The sequence below is a fragment of the Astyanax mexicanus genome, chromosome 15 (genome assembly GCF_023375975.1).
Source record: "Astyanax mexicanus isolate ESR-SI-001 chromosome 15, AstMex3_surface, whole genome shotgun sequence".
In the NCBI taxonomy this organism is placed as follows: Eukaryota; Metazoa; Chordata; class Actinopteri; order Characiformes; family Acestrorhamphidae; genus Astyanax; species Astyanax mexicanus.
The window spans coordinates 33,307,129-33,322,937 of NC_064422.1; the positions used below are offsets into that span (position 1 = coordinate 33,307,129).

At 36.2% G+C, this 15,809-nt stretch overlaps 1 protein-coding gene across 1 annotated transcript in view; it reads left to right on the forward strand.

Annotated features, from left to right (window-relative positions):
• Nucleotides 1–15,809, forward strand: part of si:ch73-127m5.1 (neurotrypsin) — a 42,734-nt gene that overhangs the window by 8,867 nt on the left and 18,058 nt on the right. Inside the window, exon 2 of the mRNA XM_007259362.4 lies at nt 1,632–1,674. Within this exon, the coding sequence (XP_007259424.3) occupies nt 1,632–1,674 (43 nt within the window). The remainder of the gene's footprint in view (nt 1–1,631; nt 1,675–15,809) is intronic.

The following is a 15,809-nucleotide window of genomic DNA, read 5'->3' on the forward strand; positions in this document are numbered from 1 at the left end:
ATAAATACAAGTGTGAAGTGCAGACCAAGGACAAGTCTGCTGCCTCTGACTCCCAAGTAATTCATAAATTCAGATGTTCTTGGGCCAAGGTTAGATTGTGGAGCATGACTGAACTGTTTAATTGGAGATTTTGGAACATCGTTGTGCTGCTCTTTTGCCTTCCTCGAATTCTGTGAATTAATCCTGCGCATCTAATTTCCCACTTGCTCTAATGCTCCTTTAGTTAATAGGAATGAGAATGAAAATCAGATTTAGCTTATGGAAATTTGGGCCACTTTCAGCCGGTTGTTGATCAGTGCAGCACTTGACCTAATGAAGAAGGTTTCTGACAGTTTCAGCTGAATTTTATAATGACTTTAAAATGATGTTGATTCAGGGAAATGATAGGGAGATGATGGGCTGGGATCAAGTCAGTCCGTGTCTAAACAGCTTTTTCCCAGAAAAAGAAAAACTGTGTTGTATTATTAGACTGTGTATTGAAAACAGGGGTGGGAATCAGAGGGCATCTCAAGATACAATATTATCACAACATGTTGCTCACAATAATGAAAATATCACAATACTCTTGAGATGTCTGTGATGCTTAGTATATTCCAAGACACTTCTCTACAATACTTCACTGCTTCTGTGTTAGGAATACCAGGAATTATGGATTTATTGGTGTCAGTTTCACAGAATTTGACAACGAGTATTCTTTACTGCAGGTTTACCCTATTTATTTGATTAGCGCCACCATGTGGAGTCATGAAGCAGTAACTTTAGGAAGTCAAATTAGAGCGTGAGTCTTAGGGAGTTTAGAGCAAATAAATATAGATTTTTGTCACTTGTATTGATGAAAATAATACAGTATGTTGCAATGTCCATAAATCTATCTTGTCCTGGCCAGAGATTTGCAATACAGTGTTTATTATGATACAGGGGTTACAATATTAGTAATCTATAAATGATTCTGTAAAAAAGGCTTTTTTTAGTTTGTTTAAAAAACAATTGTAGGAAAATTCTCATAGTAATAAAACACACTATTGTATTTATAAATCTGAATTAAATAAAAGATTACTGTTTATTCAGTCATAGCAGTGTAATCTAACGACACAACACCAAAAGAACCACCAGTGTTAACATCTAAAATAATTATTAAAATATATATATATTTAAATGTATGCAGTATTACAAAAAATATTAGAATACATCAATATATCAATATATTAAACATGTACTCTATACTGTCATTGTTGTCTCGCAGCACACAATTCAATAACCATCCTTATCTTTTGGTTGTAAGATAAGGGAATGTTCTTACTAGATTAGGTTTCAGAACTACTCAGGTCACCTGACATCAGTTACAGTACAGCTGGAGAGAAAGCGGATATAAGACATCCAGTGTTAAAAATGCAATAGATATCATCTTTGTTTCCTGTAATTCTGCCAGAGAAGACTCTCATGGCTTCCTGTGAGCCGTGTGAGAGCGTGGGTAGAGACAGAACGCGCTGCTGTTCAAATGTGTGTCACGTCTGAGAAGATAAAACTCTCCTTTTCTGGAAAAAACAGGCGCTTTTTCTCGCTGAACAAATCACTTCATAATTCTGTCAGCTTCTCGCATCTGAACTGTTTGCAAATCCTTTTCCCTGCAGGTGCTGGGAGATGATAGCTACCTGAATGCAGTTCAGAATACAGGTAAGTCAACATCAGTGTCTTCACGTGTGTTCAAGCAAATGCTCGACTAATGTCAAAATATAATACATTTCCTCCAGCAATTCATGTTCACATGTTATTAATAAAGACAGTGGATGGGTAGGCTCATGAGAGCAAAGGCTATGAGATGTAGCATAAATCATTCATTAACTGTCCAGAGGGCTTCAAAATTTGACATTTACTATCCATCACCGGCTTATTGGGGTTACTGGTTATAATACATCTGGCAGGTTGATGAGGGCAGCTGCCCTGTGATGTTTTTTCATCTTGCGCTGATGCCTATCACTCCTCTCTCTTTCTTTCTCTCATACGCTTCGACAGCGTGAAATTCCCCAGCATCAATCCCACTGTGCTAATGACTCTGAGTGCTTTGATGTCACTGCATCAAGACTGATAAACAGTGCAGCCAGGCCCAGCCAATCAGAGGCCTGCAGAAAGCCTGGAGTAGATAGGCCTCAGATTGAGCGATTTGTGCTTTGGTGCTCTCCTTTCCAATGAAAAGATTATCAGAACAGCCTTTGCCAGGAGCGTCGCTCACAAGAAAGTTGGTCAGCTTTAGACATTTTTTTCCACTCACAAGTTTATTTGCATTTCTCACAGATCTAGGTAAGTGTGCTATTATGGCCATTAGCAAAGTTCAGACCAAAGTGGAGCAACTAGCCTCTTTGATCTGAGAAACTCCACTTTTATATCACCCAACTTTATATGAGTTTACTTTCCAAAAAACATATTTTGAGTGCTTCTAAAGTTTGAAATGGACCTTTCAACACACTAAAATTCATGTAAATCCTTTAATCCCTAAGCGTCCATAGGTTGGTTCACACTTCAGTTTCTCTCCTTTATAATTATAAAATGGAACACGGAATTGGCTCTTGTACGTGGTAAGAATAGAGGTGGCACAAAACTACTTTTTCATAAATGATATGATACTGTTCTTGCAGCTTTGAAGGACTGTTAATACCTTGGTCAGGTACCATCATTGTCCCTCTCTTAAGCTAGGCTGTTTATAATAAATTAGTCTGAATTCCCTTTTCTTAACATAGACATCTATATAACAGCGTGTTCACACTGTGAAACAAATATTCTACATCACTATGAAGCCTCACGTAGAAAACGGTCATGTAGGCTTAAACATTTAGACCATGCAAGAATGGTTAAACATTAACATGATAGTGTAAATGTAAAGGTAATGGATCGTTTTGTCTTTTAAAATTCAGTTCATTAATTTTTTTCAGTGTCAAATCAATATCTACACTGTAATTGGACCGTTAAGTAAGAACATAAATCAAGTTGATATGTAATTAATGTTAACTATCTTTAGAATGTACTTAAAGGACTGCAATTGAAGAAATAATTATTTTAATCACAAACATGTCTGATGATTTTATACATTCATTTGGGATGTCCATGTTGAATCGACACATCAAAATTTAGTTTAGTCTGTTGCCATTGGCAACTACACAGAATTGCACAGAGTTTCATTAGCTTTCAAACCATCACACTCAGTCTCAGACTCAGTCAGTTCAAATTCACGATTAGTTCTTGCTCCATCTATTTGCATATTGGATGTGTTTTCCATTGTTTTATTTATTTCACTGCATTGTCTTTTGATGTAAGCAGACTTTCCCCGGGTTGGTAATATACTCTATATTTGGTTATTACTGTAGCCTCATTGTTGTTGTCTGTATGAGTAAGTTAATGTAGTCCGTGTTGCTGTGGGTGAAGTGACCAAAAACTCCGGTAACCACGTTGGCAGTCAGGACGTAACCATCAGCACTTGAAAAGATGACCAAGTTATGACCATGTTAGTTTTAGTTTATATGGTGCTTGTGTGGTACTTGTGTGACCCCTTTAGCAGTTGCTATATTTCTGCATAAATTTGTCCTTAAGCTGTATTCTTTTTTTAATTAGGGAAGTTATCCTATACAGCAAATATGTAAGTGTTAAACGTATGTAAACCTTTAGGATTGGCAGCCAATTAGAGTTTTCAATTGTTGGGATGACAGCAGTTACCTAATCAACAGTTACTAGAAATCTTTTGTTTGCAGTTGTTGCTGTATAAGCAGGTCACAGCAGAAATGTAAAGAAAGGTTCCCATTTTTTTCCACTCGCAGAAATGTAATTTCAGGTCATTTTCCTCAAGAAATAAATGAAAAACTATATATTTTTATAATTGTGTTTAATCGGTTATCTTCATTTACTTCATCTACTCAATACTGAACGTTGTTTTTGTCAGCAAGTACAGTCTGCTAATGTATAAATGATTTTAAAGGTTTAAACTGCATTGCTACTATATCTGTTTTATTTAATAACAGTTTACATTTCATTTCCAATGTCTCATTAAGTTTAATAATGAATGTTTAATGAATAATATTTCTTGGACGGGTGTAATTGCATTGGTAAGCTATATTGTCATTATGTATATAAGTGGCATGAAATTGCCTTAAAATGATAATAATATCGTTCATAAAATAATTTCTTGGACAGTATATTTTCCAACAAAAACAGCTATCGAGAAAGGCCTGGGTGGATTAATAGAATTTCTTTCATTTAAAAGAAACTCTTGGTGAAAACAATGTTTAAATACTTTTCACAAATCAATAAATCTATAGACAATGAATGATTAAACCATTTTTTTTATTACACAACTTTAACCAAACAGCAGCTGCTTTTTGTCAATGTTTCGTGATAAATGAATGAAACATGGTTAAAAAATCTTTTGATGATTTTTTTTTACACTATCATTGAAAGGTCTTTTTCCTTCTTCAGTAAAGTTACTTTTTGAAGGATACAAGATTTTGTAACTATGTAGATGAATTATTATTCAATAATTCAGTGGGAAACATTGCAACTGGCGTGACTTATCCTGTAACTGTGGGAATGAGTAATGGGAGCTTTGTGAGCCAGTGGACCCTGAATATTCAGTTAACAGTTTCGAGAGTTATGGGAGTAAATTTGTGCATGCATAGGATGCCCATTATCTCGTATGTGTGTATATATGTATATATGCTCTGACAGTTTTTTATTACCTGCAGTTGTGGTTTTGCTGCTAAACCTCACACTAAGAGCTAACTTGCACAGCCACTTGGCACGATGCAGCACTGTGTATGAACCGTATCAAATATTTATTGTGGAAGGGAAATGGATTATTGGAGGAGTGGGGTTGAGCGGTCCCGTAGCGCAGAGCGGAACAGCGAGTGTGTCTCAGGACGCTGTGTGGATGCTTTGAGTAATTTACATGATTTCTGCTGCCATTCGTTCTGCTGCTGCTCTGCCATTAGCACAGGAGCTAAAGGTGAATGGAACTCGCCCACAGAGCACACACACAAAACACACCCCGCTCTGGCTTTCTTCTTTCATTCCCCCCCCAGTCAATATGCACTGCATTTCATGTTTCACATCTGATAAAAGACATGAAGAGATTACTGAAATGTTGTCACTTAGATATTTTTCACACACTATTCTATTCTCGAAGAATTTGAGTATTTTTTATGTAGCACAAAAGAATCTGAAATCTATGAAAACGTTATACGTTTAGACTCAGACAAAGACATCCTTCCATTTTTTTGCATAATTCATATGATTGGATCTCCTATGTGTTGTCTCGCGAACCGATATTTCACCAGATTTCAGTATTCTATTTGAACTAGATGAAGGTAGCAGCCCCCTCCCCCCCTCAGTGCTGCTGTGCCAGTCTTTGGCAGGCTTGTGTCTGTGACAGCTTTGATTTCCCAGCACCCACCTCGTGTCTGGTCTGTGTGCACATGTTCCTCTGCTTCTGTTTACTGTGGAATAAAAGTAAGATCAAGAACAGAAGAATGTCACTACAATTATGATTGGGTTGAGCAAAAACCTTCAGATACGACTGACATGAGATTTGGTGCCGAGGCACACTCAGAGTGATGAATCTGGTATAATAGTATGCAGAAAACTCGGAGATAAACAATATCAGAATATAATTATCTTCTAATTTGAATATAGAGATATTGGAGTCGCTCAATTAAACATGATTACTCAATTTAAAAAGCCATAAATTAAAATTGACTTTATAGGAATGATGATAATGCATATTTTAAATGTTTCTACTGGTAATACAGGAAAAAGTTCAGCCTAATAGAAACACCCAAGACCTTTATATTTTTTTATTCATTTTATGTAAACATGGATCTTTTTTATTACACATGACACAGATTTTGTCATTTGTGTGACAAAGACAAAAAACACATTGAATCTGACATTTTCCATTTGGGTCACTTCAATATGTGGTATTGAAATCCTATACATATTCGATTAACAGCAATGAAGTTTGAGAAGTTTAAAGAAACCTAGAATGCGAACCAAAGATATGATGGTAACTGCATAATGAGCCCTTTTGACAGAGAGCTTGAATCCATTCTCAGTGATAAGCATCTGTCATTCAGTGAAACTACATGATAATGTGATTCTGGCGAAGATGAAACTGAAACTTCATATGAAGTGATAGTTTTTTTTTTTTACGTGTACATCTGTTATATGGGGAAAACTGTTCACAAAAAGGTCAGACTTAGGTCACATTAATCAGATTGTGTAAACAATTTAAAATAAACATCAGATTTGGTGAAAATTTGGATTTGGGCCATTTTTACCTCCTGTGTGAACGCAACCATAGGAACAGCCATAATCATAGTGGATATTGAGCACACATGCCTGGAGCGTTGGGCAGCCTTCTCTCTGCAGTGCCAAGGAAACGTTTAGAGTTAGGGGGTTGCAAAAAGGGAGCAGCTTGGTGCGTCTGTGTACCAAGCCCACAACCCTATTATCAACCATTGCTGTCTAACAAACATTCAAATCATGACAGCAGTCGTCCAGTATTGGCTTATTGAAATACAAGACAAACCCACTACAGGCCTGCCACTGTTACATGATAATAGTAAGTTACTATTGAGTTAATAATATAAGAGGTATGTATGTAACCTTTTGTATACTTATTACTTTGAGTTGATTTAAGGATTTTTTTTATTCTGCTGTTTAAAGTATTTGCCCTTGTGCCAGAGCTTTTATATATTAGATTTTAATATTAAAACTGTTATGGAATTGACAAAATGCTATGTACATTTTATTATAGTTCTGTACATTATATTCTCATTCTTTAAAATTATTTGTACATAAAATTGCCCCAATGTTAGACCAGTGGAGCAATAGAGAATTCAAGCTGTTTACATGCATTTTTCTACCATCTCTCTGCCATCAGTATTTAGATGACAGTATCATATTTACATACAGCCCTGGAAAAAAATAAGAGACCACTTGATTTTACTAAATTGAAAATCTCTGGAATATAATCAAGAGGAAGATGGATGATCACAAGCCATCAAACCAAACTGAACTGCTTGAATTTTTGCACCAGGAGTGGCATAAACTTATCTAAAAGCAGTGTGTAAGACTGGTGGAGGAGAACATGCCAAGATGCATGAAAACTGTGATTAAAAACCAGGGTTTTATTCTACTAAATATTGACTTTTTTTTTTTCCAACGCTGTATAACGCAACTAAAGTGAAATCAAAACAAGAGTGTTTCAAAGGGGGAGCCAGAGCAGGGGAGCAGTTAAATGTATGTGTTGTATTCGTTTATTTAGGCTACACAGTGAAAATCTTTTCCAGTATCCATAGCATGGGTCAGAGAACACGCAGAGCTGTTACAGGTCAAAAGAACAGACAGACAGTATCTAAAATTGGAATATACTAGAACACTGAAAACTGTAGAAACTAGATCAAAGGAACACAATGAACTATAAAAACTGGAACTTGGAAAAAGAGAACTGCAGCAACACACATACAATATGGATTTATGGAAAAACTAAAGTATTTAGGGAGAAGAAGCTGCTGTCTCTTTCATTATAAGTCCCAATACATTTCAACCTTAATCTTCTTTTTCTGAATCCCACCACCTACACATATTTTTGATTTGAGACTTGATTCAGTCTTTAATTTCTTGTTCTGTTCACCAAGGACAGACCAGTGTTCTGGATTAAAGCAGAAGGTGCCCAGAACTCCATCCAATTCTGAAATAAAAATGAAATAAAATACATAACATGAAGAGGAGGAGTTTAGGCAAATTTTCAGATATCAGATATGACAGATGTTAGCATAGCACAACATATGCTAACATGTTGGTGTAGTGTCTGTATTTGACGTATCACAAGACAAAACTACATTAAATACTAGGGCTGCACAATATATATTTTTAATTTAATTAAATGTTGAAATATTTTTGCTGTTTGATACAAAAGGAAAATCCATGCTGCTCTCATTTTGCATGTCTACCAGAGACAGATTTCATCTGCTTAATAATATTATTTAACTCCAGTCTCATATATGTGGAGTGTATTATTGATATTGTGACATGCCCAATCATTCAAGTCTGGTGGCTTTTGCATGTATTTTTTCTATTATCGCAATATATATATATATATATATATATATATATATATATATATATATATATATATATATACTTAGTGTTACCACTTTAAAATAAGACTACCTTGATAAAGGGTTTATAAATGGTTTACAATTAGTTTATTAATCGTTATTAATTAGGTTGAAAATGCCTTACAAATGTATTAATTATCATTAAAAATCATTAATAATCAGTTATGACACATATGTACAATGACCTGTTGTTTGCCAAATAATGAACCCACAGCCATCTATATTGTTGCCCTTTCTACGTATGTGTTATAACTGATTATTAATGCATTTTTAAGGCATTTACAACCTAATTAGTAACCATTAATAAACTAATTGTAAACCATTTATAAACCCATTATAAAGATAGTCTTATTTTAAAGTGGTACCTACTTAGTCTATATATTAGTATCAGAGGTTATTGGCATCTAACAGCTTCAATATGATACTATATGCATATTATACAGGTATATTTAGTATTGTTATTTCTTCTTGTTCTTTGCTATTGTATAAATAGACTAAATTGGTTACATTCTTAGAGTTAGCTTGTCTCTGTAGCTTTTGCTTCACTTAATGCAGAGTTTGAGCTCCCCTTATCTGGCAGAAGAAAAGCCATGGTCATGAGGCCTGGTTGATCCCATAGAGTCTAGACGTGATGTGCTGCTCTGAAAACATATCCACAGCTATAGTACAGTACAGTTATATCCAGTGCAAAGGCTTTCTGTGGGCTGGATGTATGTTTTTGAGCTTCGAGGGAGTAAATATACTAAGTTGAGGCTGTTACAAAACAATTTTAAGCTTTTTGGAACAGCACTACTCTAATTGTTGAACTATGCCAACGTTAATACAGTTAGGCATACTACTCCTACCTACTCCTACCTGGCACCAACGTTATAGAAAGAAAGAAATCAGCAGAATCACTTGCTATCATCGGACGTCACTTGAAGACGTCACATAATACGTCACATAATAATGTACTACTATCAATTAAAGCTCATATTGCAGTTATAATGTTTTGTTTTGCTCCAGAGATTTGTAAGAAGTTTACTGATCTCTCAGGGTTTTAGGAACTGAGGAATTCTGCATTACTTGTGCATTTTTATGGTGTAGCTAATTCCTGGCAATATCAGAACTCAAAAATATCTTAAATTTTACATTTACTTAGTACATTTGGAGAGAATGATTAAGCACTTTTGTAAGTTTCTCAGGATAAAGCGACTGCGAAATGTCATTAATGTAATTACTTCAATTTAAAACAACCATTTTGTAGTTAAATTGTTCATGAGAAAGACATTCATTTTCAGCATTGTAACAAAAAATATGGTATAAAGTAAGAACTCCCTTAGTCACACTGTCATCCAATCCAAAAACGTGACCATGTGGATTCAGACTTTTTTCTAACGTGACCCACCAATCCACAATGTTCACGTCCTCCCTCTCACTGTACCGGGTCTTGATATCACCAGCTCACCATCTCATGACAGCTTGAGTTGTGACTAACCATCTGGAAAATGCAGGCTGGCCTCAGGGCAGCCATGGTGCAGTTTCAGCACTTCCTCATAGAGGCCTTAACTTTGTGGTCCATCTACAGCTTAATGTCTGAGGAGTGTTCTTAATTGTGAGTTCTGCCTTCTGTTCTAAGCTCTTTCTCTGGCTCTCACGCTGTAGGAGTATTTAACACCTAGCAGCAGCCATTTCACCGGTGTAGTAATGCAATACGATAGGCATCAGTGCTCTGGGTCTGGAAGCGGCTGAGTCAGCGCGGTTGCCTTTGTGTGCACGTCCTGATGCCCTGTCTTTTCTCATTCTTGCCGTCTGGCAGGGGGAGTAAAATGCATTGTGGCACTGTACCGCATTGATCTCAGGGTGGTAATTCAGCTGCAGTCGTTGTGGAATGTTGGAATTCATCATCATCAATTCTGTAGAAAAGATTGTGTAAATAATACATTCGGCCAGCATAAAAAAATCATGTTTATTATATTAAGTTGTAAGAGTCCAGAAAGGCTTGCATCATAGTTTTCAATATATGTAGTTAGTACACTTGTACATGCGTAGTTATAAGAGCATTAGTCAAGGTTCTTTCAAGGCCGTTCTTTACCCAAAATGATTTTTTTGTTGGGAAAACGAACAATGTAAACAAATACAGAACTTGTCTTTGCCCGTTATGTCCACCATTGCATAAATGAAATAGTCTAAATGTATTTTTGTCTACGAAAGTAAATATTTAATAACTTTTTCCAGTCCCAGCAGACAAACCAATGTAGCACAATACATTTAACTTAGCTGTGCAATACAGAGGAATGCAGATAGTCTTTTGTTAAAAAAACAAATGCTAATGCTAAGTTAGCTCCGCCAACAATGCTATCTTAGTTAGCCCTATACAGATTGTACTTGTAAAGAGATTGAAAAATTAATTAAACTGATAAATGATAAGTGTGATCAGTGGTGCAGAACACTTTATTTTGTTTAATTTAAACAAGTAGAACTCTTATTCTCCAGAAGAAACACTGGAATATGGCCTAGAATAAATGACCATTGATTTGGTCTTTTCACTAAAATGACCAAACACTAATTGCTGTTTATCTGTTTTTGGTTGCCAAAGATTTGGTCTCTATTCCCCACCATAAACATTAATAAAAATCAAGAAACAAAAGTCTTCTATCTAAAGAGAGTTATGTGCATGGTGTGGATGGCATTGTATGTGGTGTTATCCACTTCCTGATAAAGGAACTTAAAATGTATGAACACTCAAATTTGGCTCATATAAAGTTTCTGCTGTGAAAATAGTCAAGTGTATTTACTGTCCAAGAGCTCTTTGTAATGAATACCATGTATTTATCAGTCACTACCGGTGTTAGGATTTTTTTTTTGCACAGTTTGCTTCCAACAGTGATACTGGGTACTGTCTTCATTCTTCCATGTTTTTCTAGACAAACAAACAGATATTGGCAAGAAGGGGTGAAGTAAAGGTGAGTTCACTGAGGAATGTTTAAGTAAGTGATTGAAAGGAGGTCAATGAAAACAGACAACACTCTGTGTGGGTCACATTTTTCCAAACTATTTTGCTAGTCAACAAATACATATGCTGAAACTGTTGCTATATTTTGACTAGGTTTAGAGTTAGTAACAAAAGGAAGAAGAAAGTATACTAATGCACCTTTAATGTTGAATGTTTTATGATGCACATTTGTGACCTGCACTTATGTTATTAAACCAAATTGCCAAAGTTCAGAGATTTAGTTTTCAGAAAATTGTATACGAGTCTTATAAGGGTTTATAATATTCTTTAAATGTGCCATGTTTTAGGTGATGGCTTGTTCAACAAATTATTTAAATGCGACTGCAATAAAAGACTATTATTCTTTGTGGTGTCCATGAAAATACTGCTTTTTCGTTTCTTACAGCTACTTTACTGACAGTTTTATTGTGCCTCCTCCCTGCACATATTTGTGCAACCCAATTAAGCTGAAATGCAATGAACGATTTCCCCAGGGTTGGCACTCAAGTTGGCACAACTCATTTTAAGAGAGCGCTCCATCATTCTGCTTTAATATCTCTAATTCAGCTCCTCCGTGATTGCACTTGGTCCATTTAAGCTTGGCTAGGGATCCATTCATCTCCCCTGCTGCTGCTCTGCATACACACAAAGAAGCACACTCACACGCACACGCACAATCTCACACAAACACACACACACACACACACACACACATATACAAACACTACACCTTTTCAATGTGCAAGGGTCTGATATATTTAAGATGCATCCAGGCTGGCACTGCAGGAGTCTGCAGAGATAAAGCATTGGCAGGTGTGCCAGTCCAGCCTGAGATTGACAGTGTGTTCTTCTGTGTGTCAGGGATGTATTTTATGAGGCAAACGAAAGGTGGAAGGCCCCTAATATCTGCTGCATAGTAAAGCAGGAAGACATGTGAATGTGAATAGTGCTGGGTCATGTTGTTCTGGATTTGGGGATTGAAGGAATCACAGGGTTAGCAGGGGATTAATGAGTGCAGGAGATTGAATCCCCTTCAACCTTGACTCTCTTTTCTTTTTCTCCCTTTTAAAGATGCATCTCCACCCAGCACATTTAATGAAAGTTGCCAGCCAACTCAGAAAATTTGCTGACGGTTTCTAAGACTGGGCCTGATACTGTTTTGGAGGGAAGAGTTGTTTGTGCACTGCCTGCAACATTTCACACTCCATATGGTGCAAGGAAATGGCTTCATGAGGATTTTTCCTCCCAGCATAGCATGTGTGCATTGTGTGTGTCTGCGCATCTTCACCATGTGTGAGGAACAGAAAAATTAAGCCATAGAAAGAAGACTGGAACAGCCATCAATGCACGAATACAATGGTTTTGCTAATGTTGTTTTTGTAACCCCCTGAACCACAGACTTATTATTATTCAGTGATTGCTAGACTACTATACGTTTAATATGCAAATTCTGCAGTTATTAGAGGATTGAAGTGGAGCCCTATGTACTGCCACTTAGAATTTACACTATATGGCCAAAAGTATTGGAACACTTGCTCATTCATTGTTTCTTTTGAAATCAAGGCTATTATAAAATAGTTTATTCTGCTTTTTGTTGAGTAACTGTCTTTACTGTCTAGGGACGACTTTCTAATAGATTGTAGAGCATTGCTGTGAGAATTTGATTGCATTTATTGACATTTAACTCCACTAGTGAGATTAGGATGTGTAATGATCATCAACAAAACAAGCCAAATAATTACCTGTCAAATATATCTTAAGGTATGCAGGCAGGTAGACAACCATGATTAAATATCTCATCTAATACTATCAAACCTAAATGAGCTGTATTTTTTTTTCATTTTCTTTCATTATTTATAGATAAACATATACAAAAATACACAAAAGGAAAAGGAGGGAGAAAAGAGAGAGAGAAAAAAACAGTTATAAATGTATAAACAAAGAAGTCAGTTCTCAATATATTGTAAGAAAAGTGATCAGGCTTTCTCAAATGATGTCATTTTTTTTGGATTTGCTATAAGTCTCTTTTCATTTGCAATGATCTGTAAGGAGATTAAGCCAGTATTTAATTGATTAATAATTTGAGTTCTGTCTTTCCAGTTCAACAGTATTACTTTTTTTTACTGATGATTATTGATAGTAAAGTAAATGGTTTGAGATGATTGGGTGGTAAATGAAGAAAAATAATTAAGAAGAGCTAAAATAGGACAGAGAGGGATGACAAGTCCTACAATGTCTGATAGCTTGATGTTTTAATGGGGTTGTTAATTGAAAGTTTAAAAACTGCACTTTAAACTAATTCTTTGTATTATATCAGTCAGCCACCAGTGATAAATAATTCATATAGAGAATGGAAATACTCCATGCCTTCGTGGTCTCTGGCAATATCTGCAACTTTTGAGTATTCAGGGGGTTAGCTAAAGGGAATTCCTATTGATTCAGGCCCTTTTTTCACTGTGTCAAGATCTCCTCTGCTGGCGTTGTGAGGTAAATGATGGGCATTTAAAACCCAGTAGGAAGGAACATCTTTCATACCTGTCTGAAGGAAGGGGGCCAGGTCATTCAAAGCTGTGCTCCACTATCTGGGCACTGTGAAGATTAGGTGCTTTTTCTCTTTATCCTGGTTAACGGAGCATTCTGGACCAGATCCCTGTCTAATCCTTCATCCTTTCTGCTGGAGAGTAAGGCAGGAGAAGGGCCCAGTTGTCCGGCTTCTCTCTCTTCTCTCTCCAGCCCTGGGGCTGAGAAATCTAAGCTGTACGGAGGGTGGAGGGGTGGGGTGTGGGGGGTTCTGGAAGAGACGTGAGAGCCAGGCAAGTGTTCCTGAGAGATAAACGCAGAGTTACTGCAGGGCCACATCCCTTCCAACATGCTGCTGGCTACAGAAGCTCCTTTTGAAATGACTAGACCTGGACACCTTTACACAAGAAAGGCTCTTCTTAATGCTGAGAGCATTCTAGACTCAACTGACGCCCAAAAAGGATTTAAATTGGGAGCAGCCTAAGCCTTATTGTTTTCTGTCAATGTCAGACTATTGTTTTGATACCCTCATTGCTTAGGCATGGTTGGCTATTATGGTTCCTGAGAAAATTATATCATGGAATAGCTGGATCTGTTACTCATGTCAGATTTTCAGGAAACTCGGATGCATTTTTGTATGATTTATCAAAAGTATGTTGTTTTTTCTTTCTAGTAGAAAATGCAGTATTCTTGCTTCATTCAGTTTCTTATTCAATTAAGTTGGTATATGTTCCTGACTTAACTACCCCTTAATTTAAATTTACAAAAAGACTAATATTTCTCTGTTGGATATCACACTGTAAGCACAACCATGTTCAGACACTCCTTTAGGCTGATACAAGTTTTTAATTGTGCACACACAGCTTATAAAATCTTCATAAACAAGTATCTCCAATGGTATCGGCAGCATGCTCAGCGCCAAGCTGCAGCTAGAGTGTTATAAATCTCCCTGCGTTAGTCTGCGCTGCAGTGTAACTGCACTCATGAATGGCCATCAGTGCACTTGTGGCTACATGCAAGTGCCGGTTTGCTGTGTCAGGCTCTTTTAAAGCAGTGGTTTTAAGTTTTTGTACAGAGTTGTCTAATGTGAGGTAGCCTTTAGTCAATATTGTATGCTTTTGTGTTTTGTGTTTGATCTTATGTTGGGCATGTGAAAAGTTTAAAACATTTTGTCACTTAGCTAGCTAATTGATTGATTAAACATTTTGAATACTTTGTAAAAAAAAATTGTATTAAAAAAAATATTTTAAGCTTAAATAATGTTATTATTTTAAGTTAAGTTTTTAAGATGGTTAGAGGATAAAATAAGCTGCATGAACTAAGCTCTCTAGAGAAAACCCAGTCAAAGCTACCCTGTTGATCCTGGAGAATTGATAATTGTTACCTGATGAGTTGCTACATACATAAAAGAGGCCTTGTGATGGTGGCTTTTCCTGAATCAGTATCAGCAAACAGGCATCTCAAATGTTTGCATGCAAAAAAGAAAAAATCGCTGTGGCAAACAGGGAATTGCACTAGGCTAAAAACAAACACTATCCTTTTACTCCTCTCCAAAATCTGCTTCTTTAAAAACATCAGAAAGAAAATCACAAACTTACTAACAGATTATCACAGTAAGAGGCCAAACCAGAGATCATCAACACTATTTCACAAATCTCGCAAAAATGTGTGGTTTTGCTATATTATTAAAACGTTTATGCTATAATATGCAGAGCTGGGTTTCCCAAAAGCTTCTTAGCGCAAAGATTATTCTTATATGGTCGAGCGAGCTTCACATTGAGAGCTCTTTCTCTATGTTAAGATGTTCTTAATGCTGAGATGCTTTGGCAAAACTGGGCACAAGTTTCTAAGCCCCACCGTAGTTCTTCACAAGTCCTCAAAATAAGAAAAATCTGTGTTTTAGTCTGAGGCAAAATAACAGGGTTGTAAATATGCTTGTAAAACTGGGTCCAAACATTTTTATCCAAAATCATTTATTTGCTATATACATCACAGATCTGCCTAAAATACTTAACAAACCAAAGTAATTTTCTTGTTTTATACATCACAGAACTGCATAAAATACCCAACAAACATTCTGTGGTACACTTAAGTAGACAATTATAGTGTGAAATGAAAATTCTTCTGTTTGCTTTTTTCTAATGTTAGTGTAG